The sequence below is a fragment of the Anomalospiza imberbis genome, chromosome 9 (genome assembly GCF_031753505.1).
Source record: "Anomalospiza imberbis isolate Cuckoo-Finch-1a 21T00152 chromosome 9, ASM3175350v1, whole genome shotgun sequence".
Lineage (NCBI taxonomy): Eukaryota > Metazoa > Chordata > Aves > Passeriformes > Viduidae > Anomalospiza > Anomalospiza imberbis.
In genome coordinates, this window is record NC_089689.1 from 22,068,201 (window position 1) to 22,095,551 (window position 27,351).

General features: G+C 39.9%; 1 protein-coding gene across 5 annotated transcripts in view; it reads right to left on the minus strand.

The window, feature by feature from the left end:
* The window catches only part of TESK2 (testis associated actin remodelling kinase 2), a 109,948-nt gene that overhangs the window by 16,085 nt on the left and 66,512 nt on the right, over nt 1-27,351 (minus strand). For all 5 annotated transcript variants that reach the window (XM_068198618.1, XM_068198619.1, XM_068198617.1 and 2 more), the window contains 2 exons: nt 25,741-25,789; nt 7,426-7,572 (listed from right to left, as the gene is read on the minus strand). In XM_068198618.1, coding sequence (XP_068054719.1) covers nt 7,426-7,572; nt 25,741-25,789 — 196 coding nt within the window. The remainder of the gene's footprint in view (nt 1-7,425; nt 7,573-25,740; nt 25,790-27,351) is intronic.

The following is a 27,351-nucleotide window of genomic DNA, read 5'->3' on the forward strand; positions in this document are numbered from 1 at the left end:
TTCCTTTCCCACATGTTGTTCTGCATCCTCCTGCGGGCAGTACAACAGCAGTGACAGGCAGCAAACCCACTGGACTCCTACCGAGTGGTACCCTGCATTAATTAGCTAAACAGCAGGAAACACTTTCTGCCTTTATTGTGCCTGGGTATACAAAAGCCCCTCACTGACCCCAGAGCATTAGCTTGTCTGTGTAATGCAACTACCAAGAAAAGTGAATCCCTTGTCTAAAGATCAAGTTCAGGTCATCACTGTTTACATTATTCAGAGATGATTGTGGCTTAGGCCATGAAGTGAGTTTTCTTCCTGCCAATTAAAAGGTTAAGCGAGCCACTCCTGCAATCCTGTAAAGAAAATGCATGCCAGCCTCTTGAAACACATGCCAGGCTCCTGAGATGCAAAGCTTTATTTGTTTAGCATGACTCAAGTATAATAACTACAGTTAGTTTGGGGATTCATAAACATGTACCAAGTTATATCAACTGTGCTTGCCCAAAGAGCAGCAAAGCTTCTCAGTTGCGGGCTTTGTTATCTTTTATCAAAGAGTGCATTCATTCCGCTTGCCTCTCTTTAAACATTTGGTCACAGTAAGTGGACTTAAAACTGAGAAGGATAAAACTACTGAAAAATCTTACTCAAATGATTCACACAAGTGGAATTTCATTGTGTACCACACAGAAACAAGTCCATGAGGACACCAAAGATTTTGCAGTGTTCAAGAAGGCTGATACTATTTTATGCAGAAAAAAATTCAGGTTACTTTTCTGCCATAGATTTCTCAGTGACTAAAGATGATTCTTAATTCAACATTTCTTTTAAAAAACTCTGTAATTCATAATCACTAGTTTTGAAATGTAGATTTCCTTCTTCCATTATACCTTTAATTATTTACATTTTATTCATTTTGAGAAGCAAGACTGCAGTACTTAATTTTACCTTCTCGGTTTTACGGATCATTGTCATTCTCCAATAACCCTTGATGTCCAAAATTTTGAGGAAATATTTACATCCCAACTAAGAACTACTTTCAACGTAACTAAAAATCTGTCTACTGATCTTAAGATCCACAATAATCTACAAGCCTGCTTTGTTACCAAAAGGAAGCTTAAATGAAACATCATCCTGACAGCAAATATTCCTTCAGCTTCTTACCAGCATCTAATCTCATCCCGTTAGACAGCAATACATCAACTGAAGCTGAACAATCCTACCCCCCCACCAAGCCCCAGGCAGTCTCAGCTTTCAGGTGCAGCACTGAACTATTATACAAGTAGGTTATTCCTAGATAAATCATACATTAAATCAATGCTGTCTGACAGCTCTGAGCCCCTCCCCAACGAGCAGGATTTGCCGGCAGCAGAGCCAGGCTCCCTTTCAGCGCAAGCCTTTGGAGAGAGCCAACAGCGCAGGTACCCCACTGCTGTGGGGTCCACAGGTTCTGCAGGAGAGGTCTCTTCACCAGGAGAAGGCACCAGGGGAAAGTCTTGGGCATTCCTGCTGTAGGGTGAGCTGCTCTGCTGTGGTGGGCTGCACAAACTGTTCTCTCTCATTAGTGGATGCTTGTCTTTTGTTTGCACATGAAGAAGCACTGAGTGTGAATTTAAATTCATTAGGATACATATTCCAATACAAGAGTGACTTTTTTATTCACACTTAAATCAGCCACAGGCAGGTGACATGTACCATACAATAAAATTCCAGTGTCACTATAAATGCTCACTGTAGTGAAATTAAATTGATTTAATTCATCTGGGGCAAATTTTTACATTGCTAAGCACTGACTTCCTGGAACCCAGAAAGAATGAAAGCCCATTGCTAACAAAATCAGTAGTAAACCCTTTCTATATACACCAGCATGGTCAGATGTCACTTCTCCAGCCTGTACTGCTCATTCAGGGCAAGATTGTGCAGATGGCAAAGTTACATTCTGTGCTGAAATTCTCCAAGCAGTCAAGGAGAACCCTCAGCTCCACCATATTCCTTTTCTCCACACTTCCCACCCTAGTAAAGCCATTACACAACACTGTGCCAAACCCACAGCACAGACAATGGAGTTACCAGATCTAGATGCAATTCATAAATAGGTGACATAACACAGCCCACTGCGGTTCACGTGCACTCAATGAAAGACAGAAAGAATTCACATTCTAACAACAAGTTAAATCAAGATCACAAAGGGACAAAGCTTTGGTAGAATCTAAAAGGTTGAAAAGAGCTTTTGAATTTAATCTGGAAGTGGTATCTTAGTAGGAAAAGCACAATAGTACAAACTACACTGTTTCTTCTAACAAAGTGATACTTCTCAGTTTCTGTAAAAAAATAGTATATCAGGTATGCAGGAGTTCCATTAATGGATTTTAGCTCAGAGATGCAAGAGTTCATACCCCTCAGTAGTGCAAAGAGCCTCTCAACAACTGCCTGTGAAATGAAATGCCAAGCAGCTTCACAACACGAGCTTTGAGAAAGCACTTTTGACTTACTATTGCACTATTTATATAAGCTGTAAGGCAATAAAACTTGGTGACCTTTTCAGGCTTTCTTTCTGGACCTCTAGAGACAGGGATGTTCTTTCCTTTGGCAGCTCACACAGTCAAAGAGGGCAGTATTTGACTTCAGCTGAATTTTTGAGGGTTTTTTCCCCTACCAAAATAGGGACCTCATCAGTCCTTCCCGAGGCAGTCTCTTAATAGAAGCAAGGAGCTCTGTACATGAGTCTGAAAGAGTTAACAGAGCTGTTTATGCAGACAGATGTGAAAGAACATAAAGCCCCCTTTGTGTGTTACAGGAGCTTAACATCTGCTTTGCACAGCATAATCCTACTAAGACGAACGCAATAGTCGACTCCCCCTTTTACATAAACAAAAATTAAAATAGACTCAAGATTTTCAGAGTTAAAAATAAGTTACTTAGATGAAGAAACATCATAGTTTCATTTTATGGTATTACATACAAGCTAAACTCCTCAGAGATTTTACTGCACTCCAGAAAACACAGTGCAGTGTCATTTGCAACCTTCTGATGACTGTTACCAAATTAAAATACTTAAAGGCCAATTGAGATGTATCAGCTGTTCAAAAAGTGCTATTCCCTAGGAGAAACCCCACTGAGAATTAAATGGGTAACAGGAAGTTTACAGTACTAGACACACTTTTGAAACTATTATGCTTAAGGGAGAGGGTCCATTTGGTTCCCGAAGTATCCGTGGAAGTTTAGTATTGAGACTATCATTAGAAATAGCCATCTGCAACAGCTAATTTTTTCAGTGCAAACTGTCCAGACAAACTTATTCCAGCACAAAGGGGACCTTGCAACTGTAGCACCAACTATGAGACTCATCAGACAAATGTGCTGTTCACAGCCTGGGGTTTATTTGTTTTAAAGAAGCAAACAGCAAGGTAGGAAGGCAGGGCATGTCACTTTAAAGCTCAAAGGCAGTGAATTTATGTTACATCAGATAATCCACAGTAGTTGCTTACACACATGACTCTGTCCCATAGTAACTGAAACTGCTCCTCTCTCAATGACAGAAGGCTGAGCCATTACACACTGTGAAGTGAAAGCAGATGTTGGCAGGAATACACACACATACACATGTGTTTATATATATATATGTGCCTAGAGATTACAATTTCACCATAGATTTTATCATCAGTGAAGCTCACAATGTTCCCCTAAACTGCTCACAACCTACTATTGATTATAAAACCTTGTTTTCAATTATACATAATTCTGCAAAACTAAAAGGCATTTGGAGGTTTGCCTGTTTGTTTTTAATCCAGAGTTTTGGTAGTGGATTTTTAGGGAAGGGATGTAAACTGTCAAAATATCAGTCTATGATATCATACCGAATTTGGCCTGTTCTTGACTTGAAACATGGTGAGACCTCTGTATAAGATACTTCTGTTGCCATCTCTGCAAAGAGTAAGCTGGGATAGAGTAGAACAGTATATGCTGTGTGAGGAATTTGAGAGCACAACTAAGGTGACAAGACAGAACACAAGCCCAAGCCAGGGACTGGCAGGGACCAAGACCAGGGAAGAAGCCAACAAGGCTGGCAGTCAGGACACATCTATGGCTTCATTTCCATGTAAATCTTTTAATGACAAGTCAAAAGTGCAAACACCACATTTCTTGGCCTATACAAAGCCCAAGTCACTCTGCCAACACCCCTGCTCTGTGCAGGCTGCAAATGGCCAGTCTGACCACTTGTACCTGCTGACAGATTCAAGCCAGGCTGTTGCTATCAAACTAGGGCAACTCATCCTGATCAACTCCAGCAGCCCAAGCCCAGAGCCCAGGCACGGGGCTGCTCATGACACGGGGAAGCAGCGGCTGTCGGGGCAGCACATCCCTTCTAAGCAGTACTGCTTCTCTTTTTGACAGAAGGTCATCAGGAAGGGCACCAGTGGGATATGAGGGCTGACATGCCCCTGGGCTGTCACATCGACTATAATGACCTACATCTACTCTACTGCTCTTCCCTCTGGCCTCCTGCAGTATCAATGCTGTTCTGCTCCTCTCCACATAGTGCAGTTAGGAAGCGAGATCACCCTGCTATATACTAATGGCCCAACCCACTTATTTTCCAATCCTAGATTGGCAGGGGACAGGAATTTTTCCTCCTTTAAATTGTTAGGCATCAAATACATTGACACATATAATGCTAAGAGCAAGACAACTCTGCTGCCATAACTGACACAGTAAAAATCTATGTAACACACTATCCACTCCAGGAAGCTGCAAGAATTAGAGGTTTACCAGAAACAGAAAGGCACAAGTATGGGTCTAAATTAATTAAAATTAGTAAAATTCATAGTAAAGGGACAGTTTGCAGTGGGCTATCATCCCAAGTGTAACATGTAAAGCATGGAGACATTCCTGCACAGAAAGTCTCAGTTTCATTCTGTTCCCACTTCAGTCAAGGCCAGCAAATTTCATAGAAAAATACTCCATTCTCCCACTTTGCAAACTCAGTCTGTTCTGACTTTTGCAGATGTCTAAACTCTTGTCTTTGCCTTCATTTGAATAATAAAGCCATCCCATCAATTAGTGAAGTTTACTGAAGAAAGAAGGACAATACAGAATAGTATTGAATTTCCCCTTGTTCAATCCAAGTTCTCTCCCAAAGCAGGAGTCCATCACATCTTCCTTCAGCTTGCTCACACACTGACTATTTACTAGTAAGAATGAAGACAACTCATCCTATCACCAGTACAAACCTGGTAAAAGCCAAGGCATATTCTCAAGAAGCAGCCAAAAGCTGTAGTCTGAGAACTATGTTTTGCTTTTCATTGTTTTGCTTTGGAACAAAGTTACTTTTTAAAAACTTAGCCAGCCAGCAGTGCAAACATTTGCCCAACAGATTTCAAGTTTATTTCATCAATACCTTAATATGCTAATAAAATTCATGAGTTGTTTAAGGTGAGTGTTTAAGCCCAGGTGTTTCGTCTACTTCCTTTCCAAATAGAACAAGGAAAAGTGCATACATCACATTAAAAAAAATTATTAAACTTAAAAAAAACAAAACAACACCAAAACAACCCAAAAATCCTGAAAAAATTGAAAAATACAGACTATAGCTGTCATCAATTAAATTCTGTATTATTCTTACAGCTGACAGCTTCTGATGTGACCCACACAGATACTATAACTTTAGTGCTAAGAACCATCCAAATATAGCATAACTGCTAGTGAATTTTTAGGGTTTGATTTGTTGTTCATTTGTTTTTGAATAACCTGAACCACTTCCCGTGGCCTCTGATGAGTTTGCTCTTCCCGGGACATCCTACACCCCTCCCAGCGGGTGCAGCTTTCCAAACAATTGGCATTCAACAATAGATAACACTGAAGCATTGGCAGGGCAGCTCCAGAGAATGACATACAGTTATGTAAAGCTTGGAACAAAGGCATTCACAGGGAGCCCAGGAACTGGATTTTCATATGACTGACCATCACAGTTACATTTGTAATAAATGCTGCAGGCACTCAGTTCTCCTTAGTTACTTTGGTTCCTTGCAGTAACTCTACTCTTAAATGCACTAAAATATATCCTGAACTGAAAAAGAAAGGGGAACACCAAGCTGTCTTTTCAGATATTTTTATGGATCTCTTACCTGCACACTCCAAGGTGACTGAAATGGAGCTTTCTGAGTGTATCATGTCAAAGTGACATGACTCCCAGTTTGGGCATTTTTCACAAATTTGATATTCATCCTTACAGAATTCAGTGCCTTTCACTTGAAAGAACAGCCAAGAAAGTATTTTATGACTTCACCGAAATACTTCTTTCATCTACCAGCTGAACTTTTTTTTTCATCTTGACTAAATGCAGACTCTATGTCTGTTTAACACTGCACTAAGGAAGCTTTAAAAAGACCCCTAAAACAGGATAAAGGACTAGTGGCCTCATTGGCAAACACACTCTGTTGTAGTTTTATTTTTAAAAGCTGTTTCTAATCCTAAAAAATAACACCTTTTAGACTAAATTAACATTCTTCTGGATGCTTCTGACTGAAGCGACATGATGAGGCCTTCTCAGGAAGAGTTTTGAAAGACTTTCATCTTGCAGGCCCCCAGTGAGTTTAAACCAGCTCATTAGCACCAGACAACAGGACAGACAGGACAGCAAAGCTCTCAGCACAGGCTGCAATGGGTGGTAAGAGCCAATGTGAATACTGGGACAATCTGCTCACACAGCTTAGTGCTCCTATGTCAATACTTCTAGCTGAGCTTGAATTATCCAGCTACTTCAGCCAACTAAATTCATGCAACTTGTCACCAAAGCAACTAGAAAAAATACATCTATATCCACTGAAAACTCTGCCACTGATATATTATTCTGGGGGAAAAAAATCAAAATTTGAAAATTTTAGGCAAACTATATTGATTTTACTGACTTTAAAAATGAAAGAAACATAATCCAGAATTGTACACAGCACTTAAGGCAGAATTAGTAATGAAAGGTCACTCTTCCTACAGAAGATTTGTGAAATACACAGGGAAACAAAAACAACAAGGAGATTTTGAAGTGTGTTTGTAATAATCCCCTCAATTTGGGTTCTTTATATGATTAACCTGTTCCAAATGTTAGATTGTCGTGCTTAATTATCCAGGGATTTAAATACTTTACTGAACCAGAATTCAGAACTAGAAAAACTCTGCAGCTGCTTTATGAGAAATCCTAATCTGAACTCATTTAAGGGATGATCTTTCTTCATGATAACAATTTCTCTAGTTTCCATACCAACTACAAATATGTTTTCAGAAAAGTTTTAATTCTATAGACAGCATTTCAATTTGTTTCTCAAAATGTCTTAGATCACACCTCATATAATAGCAATTCTCTGCATGGAATGGAAGAAGGGAGAAAACCCAACAATCAGTTGCAGCACCTTCATTAGGAAGTTCCCTTAATTTTATAAACAATACCTTGGATGTAAGGTCTCGGTGGAAAATGCCTTTATAGTGAAGATAACTGATTCCCATAGCAATGTCATATGCCAGTTTCACCCTCACTGTCCAGGGCAGATGCTGGTTGCCATCTAGTAGCTGTTCCAGGTTACCACAATTGATGTACTGAAAAGACAAAGCAACATTTGTAATTAATTATTTAACTTAATATTTTGTCAGGAAGGTAAAATTCATCACTACAACAAATGACTTCAGCTCAGTTACACATTAAAACCTGTTTTTCATATGGGCTTGGCAGGCACAAAGTTTGCAGATTAAGAGAAGCTGAAAATGTCTCCCTTCACCACCTCTACCAATGCCCTTATGTTAAAGATGTAACAGCCACCACTGTATTAACTCTATAGTATTTAAATAGACCCTTCAGAAACACCTACAATATATCACCCTCTCATTCCAGTTGGAGGAAAATTAGCGCAAAAACAATGCAGAGTTGACTTTCATATAGAATTAATCAACAAAGGCAGAGCTAAGTATCCAAGTGTAGGTCATGGAGCCTGATCAAGTTCCCAGTTTCCTTAAACTGAGACAGCATCAAAGAAAAATATTAAAATGTGCTGCTGTAAGTTCTGTTTTTTCATTGCTGTATCTACGAGTTCTAATTAGCAATATGATTCCCACTGTGTTCAGTACTACATCAACCCCATCAAATGGTAGCCCTCACAAAAAGGAAAGCACAGTAAATAAAAGATAAATGCTACAAGAGACAGTGAAACAAAGCAGCACCTAAATGATACTAAGTAATATAGCCCAGGTTAAGACAAGGGTTATGCTTTATGTATAGACCCTTTATAGCACACCAGCAGCTATGCAGTGTTTAAGCAGCTTCTTGTTACACACCCAGTCCCCCACCAGGGACCAGGCAAAGAGTAGCTCACTCCAGAAGGAAAACCTGGCAGCAATGCAGTGACTTCTGTCAAGGAAACCCAAGTTAAGCTGACAGAACAATTTGCTCCCAAGCCTGGCCCACACATGTGTCCCTCTGCCAGACTGCACCAACTTCACTTCTTTGTGCCTCACAGGTCTCCAACTCTTTCTCAAATGATTTTCCTGTGTCATTCACTCGGACAAAACATGTGGCACCATTCTCATGTTTAAAAAAAAACCCTTAATTGCAGCTTTTGCTGTTTCAGAAACTTGGAACCTGCTTGTATTTTGTTGCTCTTCCTTGTGTCTTGGAGCCTGGGACACCAGGCAAACATGAGCCATACACCCTGTAGTGTGGATGGATGTAGCTGATCTCCCGAGGCTGTGCTACAGCAAGGAAAGAACACACACAAGTTGGATTCTACTGGTAAGTCTGGGGGGGGTCACAGGTCACCTCCTCAACAGTTTGCAAGAAACAGCTTCTTCCTTACAGCTTGGGTCCACCCAGTCACTACTGATCTCACCAGTGAATTCTGCAAACCCTTTCAGCAGATACACACGTTCCACAGGTAACTATTTGAGGAGGCAAAACAGTCAGGGCAGAGGAGGCACAAAGCGATTTTACCTGGCACAGAGCCCATCGGGAGGGGCTGCCGCAAAGCAGCCGGGGGCTCCCGTGCGCATCCCTTGGGAACGGGGCTCATCCCAGCCCATGCACAGCAGCGCATTTCACTGGCAGTCCAGGGCATGACCCCCTTCTCTCCAGAACAACCTGCTCCTTGTGTTGGAGTTCATGTGCCAGGAGAGCAGAGCAGCCCTGCAACAGGTCACTCTGAGGCTATGCGATCTCCCATCCTTGGAGAGTTTCAAGACCAACCAGAGCTGTAGCCAACCTGGTTCAGTGTTGGAAACAATGCTGCTTTGAGCTTTTCCAGCTTTGATCTTTCTCATTTCTTTTATCTGAACCCCTAAGGGAACCAGATGACCTTATAGAGCATGCAAGGGAAAAAAAAAAACAAAACCCCCCCAAAAAAAAATCAAAAACCATGCTCAAGAAATTTAGATTTTTTTTAAACATAAGTTGCTATCATGCTTAAGGAAAAGACAGTGGCTAAGATTTCTACAGTAACGTGTTATATATTCCCAGCCTCCTTGAAACAGTGCGAACAGCACTTCTCATCCAGCCATGTTCAAATCAGAGCAATTCTGATCAACCTGGAACAGAAAGCACCAAAGAACCTGGCTGAATAACTCCATTATAAAATGACACTTAGCAATTATGCCAAACCATTTCACCTTTCTGACAGGCCACTAATAGACCATCCATAAAGCACCACCATACTTTAATTCATCGGAAAGACAATGCAAGGGGGGAGGGAATCCCTGACCTAGCTTCCATTTTCTGTTCTCTGAACTGTGCCATTCCATGACACAAATCGCTCCAGAAATGCTAATAAACAAGCAGCCCCGAAGAGTATTGACACACACAATGAAGTGGGACAATAGCTGGATACTATATCGAGCATGCTCTTACTTTGCTTTTCAATACAGCAGCCTACTGATTTGATCCATTGTTGCCATGTTAGTTAAGTGCATCCAATATATACATTCCTGCAGCACTCTTCCAGTCAAACAGGCTTGCAGGGTCATTCACCCATCTTAACTGCAAGGACTGGATTCTAGCATGGGCTGGGTGACAGCTGACACACACATTGCACACAGCATCCATGAGCTACAGAAGCGACAGTCAAACCTGTTTCCAGCATATCTACAAAATCCTACCAGGCCTCTTTGCCACCCAGCAAGTGCACAGCCCTCATTTATCAGAGATGTGAGTTCTGGCTTTGGCTCTAATTTCTATGCTTATGAAGCACATGAGGCTGACCAGCAAGTGAACAACTGAACTAAGATTTTCCTAGACATCTTTAAGGCTTCAGTTGATCTCAGGTTTTAGCTGGCCAGCAGGCAATATTTGCATGCTGAGATCTGAATTGTTCCTAAGGCAAGCACTGCACAGTGCTCCCTCAGTGTCATATAAGTAATCCAAGTCTTCCAGTCATTCAGGCTAATAATGCAAACAGCCAGCCTGATGGCCTATTTTTTCCAGAGGACTTCAACAATGCCTTTTCAGGACAGACACAAAACTATGTACATTACTTCCTAATTGCCAGTGCAACTGAAAGAGAAAAATACTCATTCTCAGTCTCTTACTGGCACAAATCAGCTCTGTGTGGTAAGAATATCCTGAAGGATAGAAAATGTACCTCTCCCAAAGAGAACGCTGGATTTTATTCTCTCCCTGACACAGTACTGGAACAGTAAGGCTACAGCTCACAAATTATCTCAAAACATTATTCTACTACAACAACAACAACAGCCATCACATAAGTCTACAAGCAATTGGAATAGAGATCTGACTGGGCTACGACAATGAAAGCAAAGGGCACTACATTTCTTAGGAACATCGCAGCTAAATGGAGCAGTGTTCAGACCTTTTCAAACCCTGTATCATCAGGTTGCAGTGAAACAGCTACCCATTATTCCTCATGCTACTTTTCTGTCATGTAACTGGACACCAACAGCCAGGTTATCTGGTTGCCATCTGAAAGCAACAGCTATAGGTTGTTTATTTTTGCATTTACTACAACTTAACACAGCAAGTTGAACACTGGTTTAAAATACCTTGGCATCTTAGTCCACAAAAATATTCTTTCTTTAAAGGATCCGAGATAAGAGCTCATACCTTTGTTGTGAAAACAAAAGTTCAGCTAAATTGCATTTCTGGTACCTCTCCCAAATGTTATGAAGAAAGAGGGCAGTAGCTCCTTTGAAGGACAAGTTACTCGGAATCTCAGCCAAGCACAGATGATTTCTGGATCAAAGAACCTTGAAGAGGTTTCTGATGTTATCATTTACTGCTATGAAATGCAGAAGCAGCAGTGTGTAACTTATCCCTGTACAACAGTCATGCTACTTTAACCTAAAATCAGCATAATAGGACTGCTACCTTTTAACACAATTGCAGTCACATTATCAGACTCAAGCATATGAAATGAAGAAATTCAGCATATACAAGTACTTAAGCACAGTATCACATGCTTCATTTCAAGAGACTAATAATGAACTTCAGCTGTAAGATAATACCCAACTTCAGTTGTCAGATTTTAGCTTCAAAAATCAAAATAGAAGTTTAAACACTAATATGAGAACTAGAAGCTCTTAAAGAAAAGGCACATCAGAGTCACATAATTCTAACAGTTATTTCTCAAAAACAAAGATTCCAAATATTGCCAAGTCCGAGTGAGAAGACTGATGGGAATTGCAAAGAGTTTTCAATGCTGTTTCAGTGTGTAGGTCTGATATAAATAAGCCAACAGATACAACACAGGAAGGCAAAAAAAAAAAAAAATTGGCCTGCTATTTAGATGACTTTAAATGTCACTGCCTGTCATTTGAAAAGCAACAAATAACCACAAGACGCCCCTGTACTGTTGGCCAAATGTTGCCGAAGACAAGGCATTAAGTGGTTAAGAAAAGTATGTGTGGAGAGTGTATTTAAGGTGACAAACCAAATGAGGCAAGTAAAGTCAGGGACCCAGAACACTACAAGACAAACATTGAGATAGCAACAAATGAATATACTGCAAAAACACATTGAAGAAACAGATAAAGATGCAGGAGAAAAGATAAACTAGAATCGTGGCTGTAGCACCTTCTGCATGGAGTAGCAAGACATCAGAGCAAAACCCAGAATAAGTAATTATAGACTGAAGGGAGACCTGGAAAGCAAAATAAAGTATTGCAGACATTATTAACAAATGGATGAAAGAGTGTCAAAATAGACAGAGCTTGCACATTTGTATAATTTCTGATGCTGGATGTAAGAAGGTAACTCTCATGCCTAATAAAAGGAAATCGAGAGCTTTTCACCAAGCTTTCTGCAGAAGTTTAAAAGCAGTTTTAAACCGCCTGTCTCAAGGAAGACACAACCTCGTCTTCAGTTCTCATCTGTCACACTCTGCAGTCTCTAAGTGACTACTCTGAAGGCTTCTGCACAAGCCACTGTACCCTTCTGTCACAACTGGCATAACTCGCTACAGTGGAAAGACTGGAAGTTTCATCTTTTCCCCAAACTGTTTTCATTAGCTTCAGCTGTTCAGAACTGGAAAAGAAAGACAGAATCATGATATTCAAAACTACATTATGAGATACTACAAGTTGATACAGCGAGACTGACGATGCAATTGACTTTTTTTTTTTAATTTGAAGTAGGTTCCTAGACATCCAGTTGTTAAAAATCCCACAATTTAAAAAATCTACAAAACTACCTGACCTAAGTAACCTTCCATTTCCATTCATTGTATCAAACAATAAATTAATCATTGAAACAGAACAAGTTGGATATTCAATTTGGTCTGTGTGAGTATACTTTTGCTCAGCAGGTCAAGTAATGTTGCCACAGAGAAACACACAAATACTGAAAGAGAACACAGGTGAAGCAAACACATTTCAGAACAAAGATCAAACTTTTTAATGGGGGCTGACAAGGGCACAAGTGGCTTGGAAAAACAGCTTGATTGAAAGAACAGAAGCAAAGCCAAGTCTTCTTTATCTGAAGGCTCCTTTACTTTCCTGCTCCTCAGTTCTGAAAACTGAAGGAAAAGAATCTGTAACCTGAAATCAATTTCTCATCTGCTTTTCTACCAATACAAACAATCCTGCTCTTCAATTAAAAAAATATTTATTTTCTTTAAAGGTGTTAACCATTACAGGATTAAAATAAATTTAAGTGCCAGCTATTCACAGAGGAAAGGGTCAGCTTTGTCAACTGCCATAGCCTGGTCACTCTTCAGAACTCAGAACCAAAAGCTAAGAAATGCAACAGATCTACCTCTGTTTCTTCTTCTGTGTCAGTTGTGGCATTGATTAATTCATTGGCTCCTCCTTCTGAAAAGACATGTACAGGCATGGCTTCTTTTATAAGGGCAAACAAGAATTAACATGCACTAACTCAGGAAGGAGCTGTAATGAAAACCATTTGTTGCATTCCAAACATTCAAGCATTGGCGTGGAAAAGAATTCAGCAAGATTTGTCTTCCCTTAATTCTCTAATTCCAACAGCTCTTATGGTCAGTATGCTGAATTTTGCCCTTTTCTGTCATTCCATTCAATCAAAACATAACGTTCACTTGGCTGCTTGCTGCTACAAACAGATTCTTGTTGGTAAGGCTTCAGCTGAGGCACATAGCAACAATGCACTGCTGCAACACAGGGATGAAGGCAGTTTTATGGACGCTCACTCATACTCAGGTCTGAAATACTGCAGGAAATAAGCTTATTTTGTTGGAACCGGAAAACACTCCCAGTATATCTATACAAACTGACCTTGATAACCATTTTTCCTGCAATTATATTAGTAGAAAAAAAAACAGAAAGCAAAGAAGGCCTAACAAAAACCCCTGCATTTATAATCTGAAGTCGTAACCATTTGGATTCAAAGTGGAGCCCAGTCTCAGTGCAGATAAGAATCTGGAATATGGCATAAATTAGCACACAGGCATGGAAGAGAAAGTACCTTGTTGCTGACACAGGCAAGAGAAACAGCATCTCTACAATAACACTTCTGTTAAGAGCAGAAGGCTCTATCCACACTGACAGCATTTCAAACATACTAGACTCAGTTCTGCTGAGAAGCTGCAATTCCTAACAAGGAGCTTCTCATTTAAATAAGGTCTTTCTCACCTTTCCCACATAAATACCAGCAGCAGCAGCCCACAGATTATATGCCTGCAAGATGGCAGAAAAATAACCCTTTGCTTCACTTTTTGAAGTCTGTGAAACAGCTACAAGGATCTACTGAGAGCAAACTTACAGCACATGAACACCTCTCATAGTACAAACTTTAAATTCTGCACAAGGAATACTCTCCTTGAGCTGTTTCAGAGTACTTTTCCAAGCCTCAACACTCCCACGTCCACTCAACACATCCACTTACATTTGAGGGTGCCCAAACACTTTATTGGCAATTATAGAAGGCACCAAGATCCTCTAGTAATAGCAGCGTGCAAAAGCAAACATTAAAGGAATTTTCTTGTACAACTCAGCTTCTGAATGTTTTGGATGGCTGGTAAGTACAGCAAAGTGAGGAAGTGAAACTACAGAACACTTGTTAATTCAAGAGTATGTTTCCTGGGATCCTGACTGAAAAGCAGGGAAATAAGAGAAAGCACTACATACAAACTAAATTTACTGAAAACATATGAGAAAAAAATTCCAAAGCAAAAAGTTAAGTGGCCAGCATCACAGTACCTAACTGGACTGCCTCTCTTCATATACAGAAGTAACAGGAAAATCTAGAGCTCAAGACAGTGTTCAGTTCTCCTCCTCTCTCTCCCCCCCATACTGTGACAGCTGAGTTTACATCTCCTCACTCTTGTTAATCTAGCCACCAATAAAAGAATTCAGAGGCTGAAATTCAAAAATGTTTTCATTTTTTGCTTGAGGCAATGGCAAATGGTCCAGTTGGCTTACAGTGAGTGTCAAAATAGATATTAAAAACCCCTCCCCAAAAAAACCCACACAACCCACACACAGAGCACCCACCCACATGTGTGTGCCTCACACATGGGCAGAAGAGAGGCAAGGAATGAGACAATGGAACTTGCTGTTTGCAGTCGAACATTTATCTGCCTCTTATCTTTCTTCAATCCTTGAGACATTCTAAAAAGGAGGACGAGACTAGCACCAGCAAAATATTTAGCAAGCCTTCCTCAGACCACAACATATTTAGATGCACCTATCTCAAATAAAATAATGAATAAAAGTTGCTTGTGCACTATTACAGGCTCTGAAGTGATAAAACAAGTCAATCATCCTCCTGTGAGAGAGAAGGGAGAAATAAAAAATTTTAAAAATAGAGGAGAGGAAGGGAGAAAAGCTCAGAAGTTCTCACTGAAATAACTGGTTGCTCATCACATTTAGCACCTGCATGCATAATATAGACTGTGCACCTCAAGTTAGACTTTTAAAGTCTTGGCTTCTGCCTTTAAATGAGGACTTCTTTAGTGTCTCTGATTATAGCTCTTTCTACATCTGAACTTTCCTCTTGTGAGAACCCACCCTTCTCGCCTAACCACACAGTGCCAGATGCATCTAAGCAGCTTGCCACTGCCTGCAGCACAATGCAGGGCTCACACAGCTTTCACCACTTACCTGCTTTTGGTAAAAGCACAGACTTTGCCTGGAGAGTTGTCCCCATGTGTTTAATCTACCTGGTCACCACCAGCCCACAGCAGGTTCTTCCTTTAACTGACCTGCCAGCATCCCTCCTCAGAGAGTGCCTGTAATGCCAGCTTGCATCCTCCAGAAGCCAACATTTTTTGTCAGCTTTTTTCCTTCCTGTAACTGAGCTTTCTACTCCAATTTTTTGATAATCAATTCCACCTTTCTGTCTTCAGAATAAGTGTGAAGACCAGGTAGAGCCACACGAATTTCCTTCCAAAATGAAGGCCCCTGCATGGCCAGGTACAACCTACCCAAACAAATTTTTAAAACTTCTCTGTTAAGTATTTTTCTGGAAACCCAGTTCTTTGATCAAGCAATCAGACAAGATGGTTAGTTTTCATTCATTAAAAAAAAAAAAAAAGTAAGCATCAGATGTAGGGGAAAATATTTGAAATATCACCTAACTTAAATAAGGTCCTTTACATGCTTTCCAAAAACCTGACTTTTGATATTTAAGCACTCAAAACTGCAAAGCTACAAATCAGAGAGACTTAGCTGAAACTCCTGTGGAGACCTGTATCATTTTTGCTGGAGAAAAAACCAAAGGGTCAAGCACACCACGTACGCCACAACATGAAGCTGCAAGAATATGAACTGGAGGTGGAATTTCAGTCAGAACACTAAATTTCCTGCCTCCTGTCATTGAAAGCCAGGCTCCCTTGTGTGATTTTAAATGGACTTTTTGGGTACATGCAGCACATCAAGCTGTGTTTGGGACTGAAGTCTTCTTTCTTTTTAAAAAATTCATAAAAATATCGGGTTCCCAAGGAAAACCATATAAAAGTAAAACATATGTACTTTGTCTAACTTCTGTGAAATAACTTGACTGTGTTGGACACATTGCCTTTTTTTGTTACAAAATACATGAAGCCTTAAAGTTACAACATAAGGTTTAAATGAAGCCTTAAAGTTACAACATAAGGTTTAAACGGTGTGACACTTTCTAAAAACCACGACCATCCCCTTCCCTTTTCTGCAAGCCTTTAAAACTCTACTTACTTTGAACAGTCTAATTTACTTATTACATGTACCATGTTTAGATTTGATTTTGCATCCACTGGTGCATACAGATGTCAGGTCAACACCTATTATTAATCAGCCTGACTCAGCTCTCACACATAAGGTACACACAGGTACCAGTCTGCAACTCTCACAGCTGGTTGAACAAGCTCAGTGCAAGTGTCTACAGAATCATTTCAACAAAAAATGAGACATCTTTAGCTGATAAAACAGATAAGGTTCTTTTGACCTTCACTCAGCTTTCTCAGAGTTGATAAACTATATTGAACCGTCACTGTTCGGAAAACAGGATTTTAACTTTTGTTGCTTTCTCATGCACTCTTTCAAAAAACACAGTTAGGGCAGACATCCCCGCCACTAAACCAGTACAGCTGGTTTGGTCTAGCTCTCTCCAGTTAATCAGGGCATGGCTGCTTCCAGAGGCACCTGTGCTTCTTGACAGGATCAAGGGACCAGGAATGGGTCTCCATTTCTGCAAACTGGTATGTGTCTTTCATATGGGGATGTCTCAAGTTGAAGAGAGACATGCTGTACTGCTCTGAAGAGAATAAAACCAGAGGAAAAGGGACACCGCTTTGAAGATGAAACAGTACAATGCCTTGCATAGCACAAAGAAAGGATGAGGTAGAGCTGGCTGTCAAGGCACAAACTACATTTGCTGAGAGCACATTCAGCCACTTTTTATAAATTAAACTGAGAACCTAAGTGAACTGTTCCAGCAAAACTGAAACTGACAGTCCATATGCTGTGAAGAGTGAAAAAATAAGACCAAATATGGCTCAAGTGTTGACAAGTATTTTTAAAATTGTATTATGAACAATCAAGAGATGAAGGGAAGTGTCAGCACCAAACCAAGTTTATAAAAAGAATTATAACTGCATTTCAAAATTATCAAAGATGTAGTAGAAATCATTTTGCAAGTGACACAGAAACAAGTAAGCCCAAGGTCTACCTGTAATACCAAACAAATACATACACACATCCATGGACTTATTATTCACATTTATACTTTTTTTTTTGGTCACAATAATTTAAGCAAAAGCTAAAAAGTATACTTTGATAAAAGAAATCCAAAGCACATCCCAAAACTTTTCACTTTAAAGAACTAGGATTTTTATAATTTCAAAAAGACTGCTAGGGACTTTGCTAACACCCATTGCTAGATGGTTTGCCATCTTATAAACACATTCATATTGGAATATAAACAGAAGGTTTCTGATTTTCAGCTGTAAGAAAAATCCCTATTGCCTATGCCTTTCTCCTTTCAGCAGGTAGCTGCTGCATGCAACAACAAAGGTGGTAAAACTTTGAGCTCTTCCTAACTGAGTCCTGGTGCTCATGTGAAATGAAGTAGAAAGCACAGGCAATAGGCTTGTCTTTCTGTACAAATTTAGTTGGTTGGGTTTTTTAACCCCAAAAGATTAAGTCAATATTCAGATGTGCCAGTAGGCAAGCACACAGTAACAGCTTTTTGCATCTTGTAGGTTTACCTTATCTCTATTTTAATAAAGGATGATAGAATTAACAAGATATTTAAAAGTACCTACTAACTTGCAACAATTTTTCTGTGGTAAGTGATTTTTCTCAAGAGCAGAAATATAAAGGGCCATCAAGATGGTCAGAAGGATGGAGCACCTCTCCTATGAGGAAAGGCTGAGAGAATTGGGATTTTTCAGGCTGAAGAGAAGGCTTCAGGGTGACCTAATTGCAAGCCTTCCAGTACCTGAAGGGAACCTACAAGAAAGATGGAGAGAGACCTTTTAAAAGGCCTAGCAGGAATGTTTTTAAACTGAGAGTAGGTTTAGATTTAGCTCTTAGGAAGAAATTCTTTGCCATGAGGGTGGTGAGACACTGGCACAGGTTGCTCAGAGAAGCTGCGGATGCCCCATCCCTGGAAGTGTTTAAGATCAGGCTGGATGGGGCTTTGAGCAACCGGGTTTATTGGAAGCTGTCTGTGTCCATGACAGGGGAATTTGAACAGGATGCTCTTTCAAGGCGCCTTTCAACCCAAACCATTCTGTGATTCTATGACCAGCTCTTGGCAACCAGCCTCAGCCAGCCCTAGGTGGCCCTGCTTGAGCAGGGAGGTTGGACCAGGTGACCTCCAGAGGTCCCTTCCAGCCTCACCCATTCTGTGATTCTGTGAAAAAAGCACTATACAGACAGCAAACAGTCCTAAGAGATATCTCATGATCCATTCACTGTAATTTAGTGCTGGAAAAAATAGTGCCAATGAAATGGAATGATTTCTCACCTTTTACATTACAGACTAGCCTAGTATTGCTAATACCTGAGCTAATACCCCACTTTGTTTTAAACTCTACTTCTGGTGCCACGACCTCGCTCTTCTCGGGTCCTACAGTGAATCCTCACACAGTCATTAATGGGGAGTGCAACTACTGCTGCATCAGACAAGGTTACCATTACTCTTCTCTAGAGGTCAAATCCCTGGGCTCAGAGTGAATGGTTTTCTGTTGACCCTGAGGCAAGTACATGCAAGGTCTCACTCTTAATGATTCCTGTAAGGGAAAAGCTAAACAACCCAAACAACCAAATTAACAGAGGAAATAACATGGGTATGTGCTGGCTGGACTTCTAGTCTTATGACAAAATCAGCAAAAAAGGCAAGTAAATAATAGCAACAGACACTTCTAATTTTATACCACATAACCATTCTTGTCATCAGAGCATATTTTCCTGGAACCAAATTTATCCAGGTCGAAAACTCCAGTCCATTCCAGGAAACATACAGAGTTACCATAGCTTAGCAGAGGACTCAATACCTCTGACGTATTTTCAATAGGACTAAACTTACTCTTCTGGTGCTCGGGTTTTATACCTGTGGAGGCCCAGATTGCCTCTGCATGTTGCTTTCCAGCACTAGCACAGCACCACTGAAAGCACTCTTCATTCATAAAGTGAAGCTGTAGCACCAATTAATGCTACAAAAAGTATCTGAACCACAGACAAAGAGGATAGAACCTCTGCAAGCAGAGGTTTATTACAGCATTAATCCACAGGTCATGTTATTCATTGGCTGAGAGATCACAAGGATAAATTTAATCTGCAAAATTTTATGCATACTTTGAGTTCTAATAAAGTTTAAACCACAGCCCTTCTGCTGCATCCCACAGCCAGGAGGCATTTAAAAATTTTGGCTGTCAGAAGTCATCCGAAAGATCATTTGTCATCATTGCATGGGGTTTTTTTTAAGTTACTCCAAAGTAAATACCCTCTTTACACTGTTCTGTATCAAGATTCATTCCCCTAAAGAGAAGATACTTAGAATTAACAAGTATATTCTGTATCTTCTGAGCTGTAAATGGAAACATCCAAGAGACAGCTTGCACCATAGCTCATGTTGTTCCTCCAGAAAGCCAAAGTAGTGACCAGTGCCACAAAACCATAAAACAAATAACTTTACATACTGCCCAAGACCTTAATACATTCAAGGAAGATGATTTATGTATGCAAATGAGACCAAATTGAAGCAGAATTGGGTCCCAAATCTGAGGAGAGATAAAGGAAAAAATTACCTTTAGAGTTCTCCCACCCCTCTGCTTTTTTCCTCCTCGTTTTGAGTTTTCTTTTTCCAATACTTCAGTCAGAAGGACTATACAAAGCATCTAAGAAATATTTCAACAAGCAAGGGGAGGTAATGCACAAGCATTAGGTAAATAAAAGATACTAAGGAACACAAACTGATCTGGGAGCCTCTAGTCAGTACAGCTTTATTGAACACATTAGGTAGTACCTAACAAGAATTCCAGGACTTCCCTAATAAATCTCTGAATTGTTGGGGTTTTTTGCTAGAAATTGGACAGCAGTATCCAGGAAATAAGTAATATTTTCTAACAGGATGAAAATGAGAGTCCTTTAATTTATTTTAATTTTCTACTTGGTGCTACCTTAAGCACAATTGTAATTTTCTTTTCAGTTGTCTCCAAGCTCAGGCTCACCAACTTCACACCACAGCTATTCCATTTTTTTTTTTGGTTTTGTTTGTTTGTTTTTTGAGAAATACCACCAGAGCCAACTTATCCAGGAACTAAATGTCACCTGGTAAACAGGTAATACCTAAAGCAGGAACAATTCCTTACCGGCATGAAATATTTGCAGAATGGCTGCTAATGGGAACTACAGTTCCAAAGACACCAAGTTCTCCAGAGTTGACAGCCTACTGCCAGCACCAAAGCTGAGCTACATATTTGCAGTGCTAATGAGTAAAACTAAAGTTACCCAAACAGTATGAATCACACTGGTGGAACAAAACTAGGGATTAGAGAGTCTTACAGGAGATGAGGAAAGGAGGGAGCAGGGAAGGAGTGGTATTTCAGGCCTTTTTAAAACTCTCACATGTGTGCAATTGCCATCTGGAAGGCAAGGTATGACTATATACCTTTACTACTACTACAATTTTAGCTGTAGCACAGAGCTTCAGAAGAGGAGACCTAAGTGATGTCTGTTTGGTTTTCTCTATTCTAGGGTCAAAGGGCCTCAACAGAAAGATAACCAAGAACTGAGGGGAGGAAAATGAAAGAAGAATGAGATACTTTTAATTATTTATTCTGCTTGTGAAAGCTGTATATCAGAAGAACTTTCTCACTTTAAGAACTTACCTTCTCTTCCTTGTAAAAGGGCAACTTAGCACAATTGAAACAATTCAGAGATTTTAAAGCTTCCAATAACTTTTCCTTCTAATTAGTGCTATCTCCAAAAGTAAAAAAGAAAATATGCTAAAAAAGGAAGGTCTCCAAAAACCTGAAACTCCACTAATTGCATTTATTGTTTACTTAAATTATTGGTGCTGAGGTAACAGCACCTGAAAACCATGGCTGTCCAACTACACGGAGTGCTTCTGATTCCACTCCAGCTCTCCGGTGTGGTGTCACGTGTTCCATGAGTCTGACCGCACAGTTCACCAGCAAGGACCAAATCTGAAAGACTTCAGGAGAGCATCTCGGGCAGCTCTCAGCTCCTGGCTGAAACAATACTGTCCTACCCCTCCATCACCTACCACATGCTCCGATCACACTGCAACAGCCCTGCTCTCTGCCTGAGAAAGTTCCAGTGCATGGCAGATCCCACACTGAGCAATCAGATTTTACTATCATCCAGTATGAATTAATAGTCATAAAACTTCTGTTGCAACAATTAACTATTGTCCCTGAAGCACTGCAATTTCAAGATATCCTAATCAACACACAATAACTTTCCATTCCTCATCATCTATACACACAACTGCCAATGCTTTAATTTCCTTCAAGAAGGAATTACCAAGCTGCATGACTCATTCTGTGCATATATAAATATACATCTAATTATAACAAGATTTTAGCCTGACCTGTCTCTTAGAAATTCAGATAAACCTGTTTAACTGAGTTCAATAAACAATTCAAGATCTGCAAGAAGGTATTAAGTGGCTTTTATATGCTAGACTTTATGCTGCTATGTTATCTGCTTCAATATAATAGCACAGGCCTATAAAACCTACAACACACAAATTTGTTTGTCTTCCATCTAAAATGGATGTTTGCTCATGCAGCCATCCCATGGTAGATGTGTATGGGATAAAATCATACCCAGCTGCTGTTGAGCCATGGCTGTTCCCCCCTGAGCACGCACTGTCTGCTTGCCTGGCAGCAGCACCGAGCTGGCCTCCGAATGCTCTGCAGCATCCCATGCTGACACCTGAGACTCTGCTACTCTGCAAGTTTCTCCAGACTTATGATACTGCTGTGTGCCAGGAATTGGAAGTGAAGAGAGTTGTCAGATTAGGAAAGTGGCTGGAAAACACAGAGAGGCCTGAGGGAAAGGCTGAAATGAGTTTGGAGAGGCATGTGAGTACAGCAGGAAGCACTGCAGATTCCTGTAGCTAAAGAAACAAACCAGCAGCTTCAGATTAAAGCCGAATGCTGAGAAAGGAATACCCAGTTTCTGGTTTTAGAAAAAAAAAGCATGGCAAATCTCTGCTCATGAGTTCAACACTAGTGAGGCAGTCTAATGCCTGCCAGCTCATTTGGGTGATACACCTATTAAAGCATTTACTTTGCTTTCCTTAAATGTTTCTTAACTGAGTGCTCGCAGGGATAGAGGTCCTTGGCAGCCTAAATTGTTCTGTCAATCTAAGGATATTGAATTACTTTAGAAGAGGCATGTACCATAGCTTCTGGCCTGAGAACTTAAAAAAAACATATTGGATTATCAAAACTGATAAGACTGTGGATTCAGAACAAGGCCAAAGTCCTAATGAAGTCTATAATTAAACAATTCCATTCTTATTTTGAAAAAAAAAGAAACCAAAACAAACAGAAACTGCCTCTTGCTCAAGAGTTTTAAAAACAAAAGCCACTTGAGAGAGGAAAACTAAATCAACACAAAACGCTGCCAAAAGGGAAAATCCCAAGGCATACATAGGATCAACACCTTCCTCAGGCAAAAAACCTGCTCTGCATGATCCATTCCTGTGTTCAAGCCACCTGTGTCTGTAAACATGCAAGAAATCTGTAATGCTTCTAACTCTGCCTTCCAATAACTAAGTGCTGCATATTCCTAATGTAGCCCCTTAACAGGCTTACAAAATCCCCAGTGCTCTTCTAACACCATTTGAGGTTGCCCTGCCTGTTAATAGCACAAGTTGTCTAAATCCAGTCACCAAACATCTGGCACAAATTCTCAGCTTCTTCTGTTATGAAAATATATAAAATAAACATGATTTCCCATCATGCTGCCCTCAGACATAAGCTCTAAGTGATGCTGTATCCCTTATACATAGGCATATCATCAATTGTACTCTCAAAACACAAGAAGGGATAATTAAACTCATTACAGAACAGGTCCAGCACAGGCAAGCAGGAGAGGACTCTCCCAGCAGTGACTCAGACACCTACTGACCAATGGGCCTCTGAATCAACAGCTTCATCTCCAAAGGACTGAAACCCTGGCAGAAGTTCTGAGCACTTGTAGTGCCAGGCTGGTGTCAATTATGCTGAGCACTGGGAGCAAGGAGACCACCTTTGTGGACCACAAGCTGAAAAAGCCACGAGACAGTGGCCAATTTGTTTATCCTCCTGGGCTATATTTGAACTGGTGATTCACCCTGTCTTACTAATAACTCCTTCAGCTCATCATTTCAGCCCCCTTCTCCAACCTCCAGAAGTCTTCAGAATTCAACTATTACTCTACACACACTTGAAGATGAAAAATGCTACTACTGTTGCCAGAAAAGACAATTGCACCACTTGGAACATATACAGTTTTTAAATTTTAAAAGCTCTCTAAAATCAAAGAATAGCTATGTTTCCCTACAACATCCATTTCTGTCATGGATTTTCCTATTGAAGGCATTAATGCTCACCTTTGTCCACAGAAGAAAAGCAGTAATCACTAATTATACTTTTATAATGTCACTAAAGCTATTCTGTTTCTCAAAATGTTGCAGTAAACTTCATCAGTCTAAAACTTTTCCTTTTTGGTCTCAAGATGTTTCAGGAATCTCTTCTGTTATTCTGAATTATAACTATAAAAAGTTATTCTTTGAAGTCTTTCTTAGATTTATTTGCTTGCCAAGAACTCAGAAATAGCTGAACAAAGCAGCAGCTACAAAGTTAGCTCACTATGAGGAAGCATCTGTGCTGTTTTCATTTTCTTGGCTTTTTGGGTGGGGAGGGTTATTTAAATGGTAAGCAACTGCTGTGAAGGAAAGGAAAAAAATAACCAAACAAAAAAACCCACATTGAGCAAAATCCTCCAAGTTTTAGTATGATAAAACAATATGAAGCTCCACCTCTTCTACGATAATATTTAGTGAGTGGAACAGCCCAAAACCTCCCTGTTTTAATTTACCAGATATCCAAAAGAAATCAGCAATAATATTAGCAAAGCCTCCCTGAATAACTTGATCAGCCATCTTAGGAATGTTTCCTCTACTAAGCACAGGGAGGGGGGAAAAAAACCCAGAAAGAATAAATCAAATAAACTGTCCCTCTCATGGCAAAGTGCTCACACTCATGCTGTGTCTTGAAATTTCTGGAACTGTCTTTACCTTTGTTCCTCTAGAAATACAGACATTGAACCAGAGTGCATCACTCCAATAGCAGCTAGAATGAGAACTGCAAAATTGTCACCCCAGAAGGTGAAGAAATTCATTGCCCACATATGTGCATCTTTGCCTCAGAGTGGCATCTGTAAGTTACAGAAAATGATGGTGACACATATCCTGCTAACTGGCATACAGCTCCTCAGTCTCCTCATTTTACAGCAGTTCTTGGCAAGCACACCACACCAGGAACCTGCTAAAATTGCTAATTAAACACACTTGTCTTTGGGAGGGTGGGAAAGGGGTAATCTTTTAATTGAGCAGTTCCTACAAAACAGAAGTAAATAAGAAGCATTAACTTTACAAACCATGAGTTTCCTTTCAGTCTGTACCCAAACTAATACAACAGGCAAAGCATTTTATTGATTTTGACTCAAAACAGGCAGCACTATTCCTAACAAGAGAATACTCTCATCTTGTTTTTCCTGAGCAGTACAGGGGGATTAAAGAAACAACCCAATAAAGCTGGGTGGGAACTCATATGAATGGAAACTTCAGCTTCATATTTGATACCTAGATCTTGGCCAGGGTACATGGGCAATGGAATAATTCCTTTTTATGGGACCCAGATTAAGCTGTAATGTGAAAGTGGTAGGGAGTGAATACAATAACATGACCCAGATGAAACGTTACTGATTCACTTGTGAAATGTACAACTGGAGTATAAATAAGACAAATACAATTCAGTGTCACTGAAACAAATAATATTTATGAGCAGCTCAATGGTAATGCACATCTCTCATTTAGAACATTTTCAGTGAAGTTTTATGTTCTTACTGTGATTTTTTTTCACCCCAGTAAGTGCTTCTGAGGAGAAAAGACATACAAGGCTGTGAGGAGAGCTCTGAGGACTGATTCTGCAGTCTTCCCTTAACATAGCAAACAGTGAGTGATTAAATCATCAGTCACCATAGAAGAAACTAAACTCAAGGTGAATGACAATTGCAGAATCTGTCCTGAGAACAGAATATTTCATATTCAGTATGTATATTATGAAATAGTCTTACCTCAGTAAGAGCGTGCAGCTGTCCTTTATGCACACAGACACCCATAAACCTACAAGAAACAAGAAAAGAAAAGTGGTTTGGGCTTTTTTCCCCCCCTCTTTTTTGTTCTTTAAAAAAAACTATATAGCTATATAGGATACACCAAAAAAGGAGGAAAGAGAAAAAAATTCAGCCTCACAGACACTGCATACCTCACCATTGATTATTTAAACATCTCAGCACAAAAAATCATGTAGCTACACTACAATATAATTTGAATTAGCAGTTCCAAGAGAGCACAGGAGACAGCTTAACCTCAAAATGGAAAGTTACTAATTTAACTATAAGCAAAGGCCAACATATAAAGATTTATGCAGAAAGGAACAGTCTCAGAGTCCTATTTTAAGGAAGTTTAAGCCAAGTAATCAACTGCTGGTCTGCATAAACAGAAAATTACTTCCCTTTGCCTTTTGCTGTTTAAGCATAAAGATGTTTCTTCCTATCCCATTCTTAACCACTCAGGAATATGAGGGCACATATGCAGTGTACGCTTCCCCTCCCCAAACTCCTCTTTCCAACACTTGGATAGAAGCAAGTTTCAATAGTATCCAGCATACACACATTCCTCAAGTGTTACCTATACTGCACAATTTTCAGACTCCTGCTGTTAATAGCAATGATTTCCAGCCTCGGTTTGTCTGGAGAGCAACAGAATGTGCCATAAACAACTGAAAGCTCATTTTTACTACCATACAAGCTGAACTTCAAAGTGACAAAATGCAAATTAATGCTACTAGTAAACATCTCCCATGAGAAAGTTCAGTAAAGCTGAAATTTTAAACACTTTAGAGCCCTTCCTGCACAGTTCAAGTGTTTGTTCTTTATAGATTAACTAATTCTCAGTTTTAACATTTAGATTCTGGTCTCAGCAAGCAGAAAACAAATTGTCTATAATTTCCATAATGTTCAGAAATTTCCATTTTGCAAGTAAGAGGTAGACATGTATGATCTCATTAAATGTGACAGGAATCTTGTGGACAACCACTCAAAGGAAAAGGACCTTTTATATCCTGAAACACTTCCGAATTTAAACACAAAATGATGCAAGACATGTAGTGCTAGTTCAGCTAAGCTGCTTTTGAAGAAATGAATGATCCTCACTGTTCTCTTGTCTAACAGCTGACTGGTAAATTACAAGCAGCCAAAGAAAAATAATATAGGTAAGGTCCTTTGCATAATCTGAGCTGTGGAAATCTGTTTTTAAAACCAAAGTAGCAGCAAGACTTGAATTAGAACTTCTACTGCCTGCTCTCACCTCAAGCACTCAAACAATATTCCCTGAATATTGGAATTTTAATTTGAGAGACATTGAAAATCCAATTCTTCTTGTTTAATGTAGAATTATAGGGCATGATCAGGTCCTCAGGGGAAAGGGAAGAAGCTTCTTTTAGATACAGCAGGTAGGCAAAGCATTTCTTGTTCTGAGTTTCACTTCATACAGCAATGAATGTATGAACAATTTTGTAAAGAAACTGACAAATTAAGCTTCCTGAGGTGAAGAAACCCAGACTTCTACAGAGCAGAAATCTATTACTTAGAGCATTCAGACGGTCTCCAGAGCTATCAGGCCTA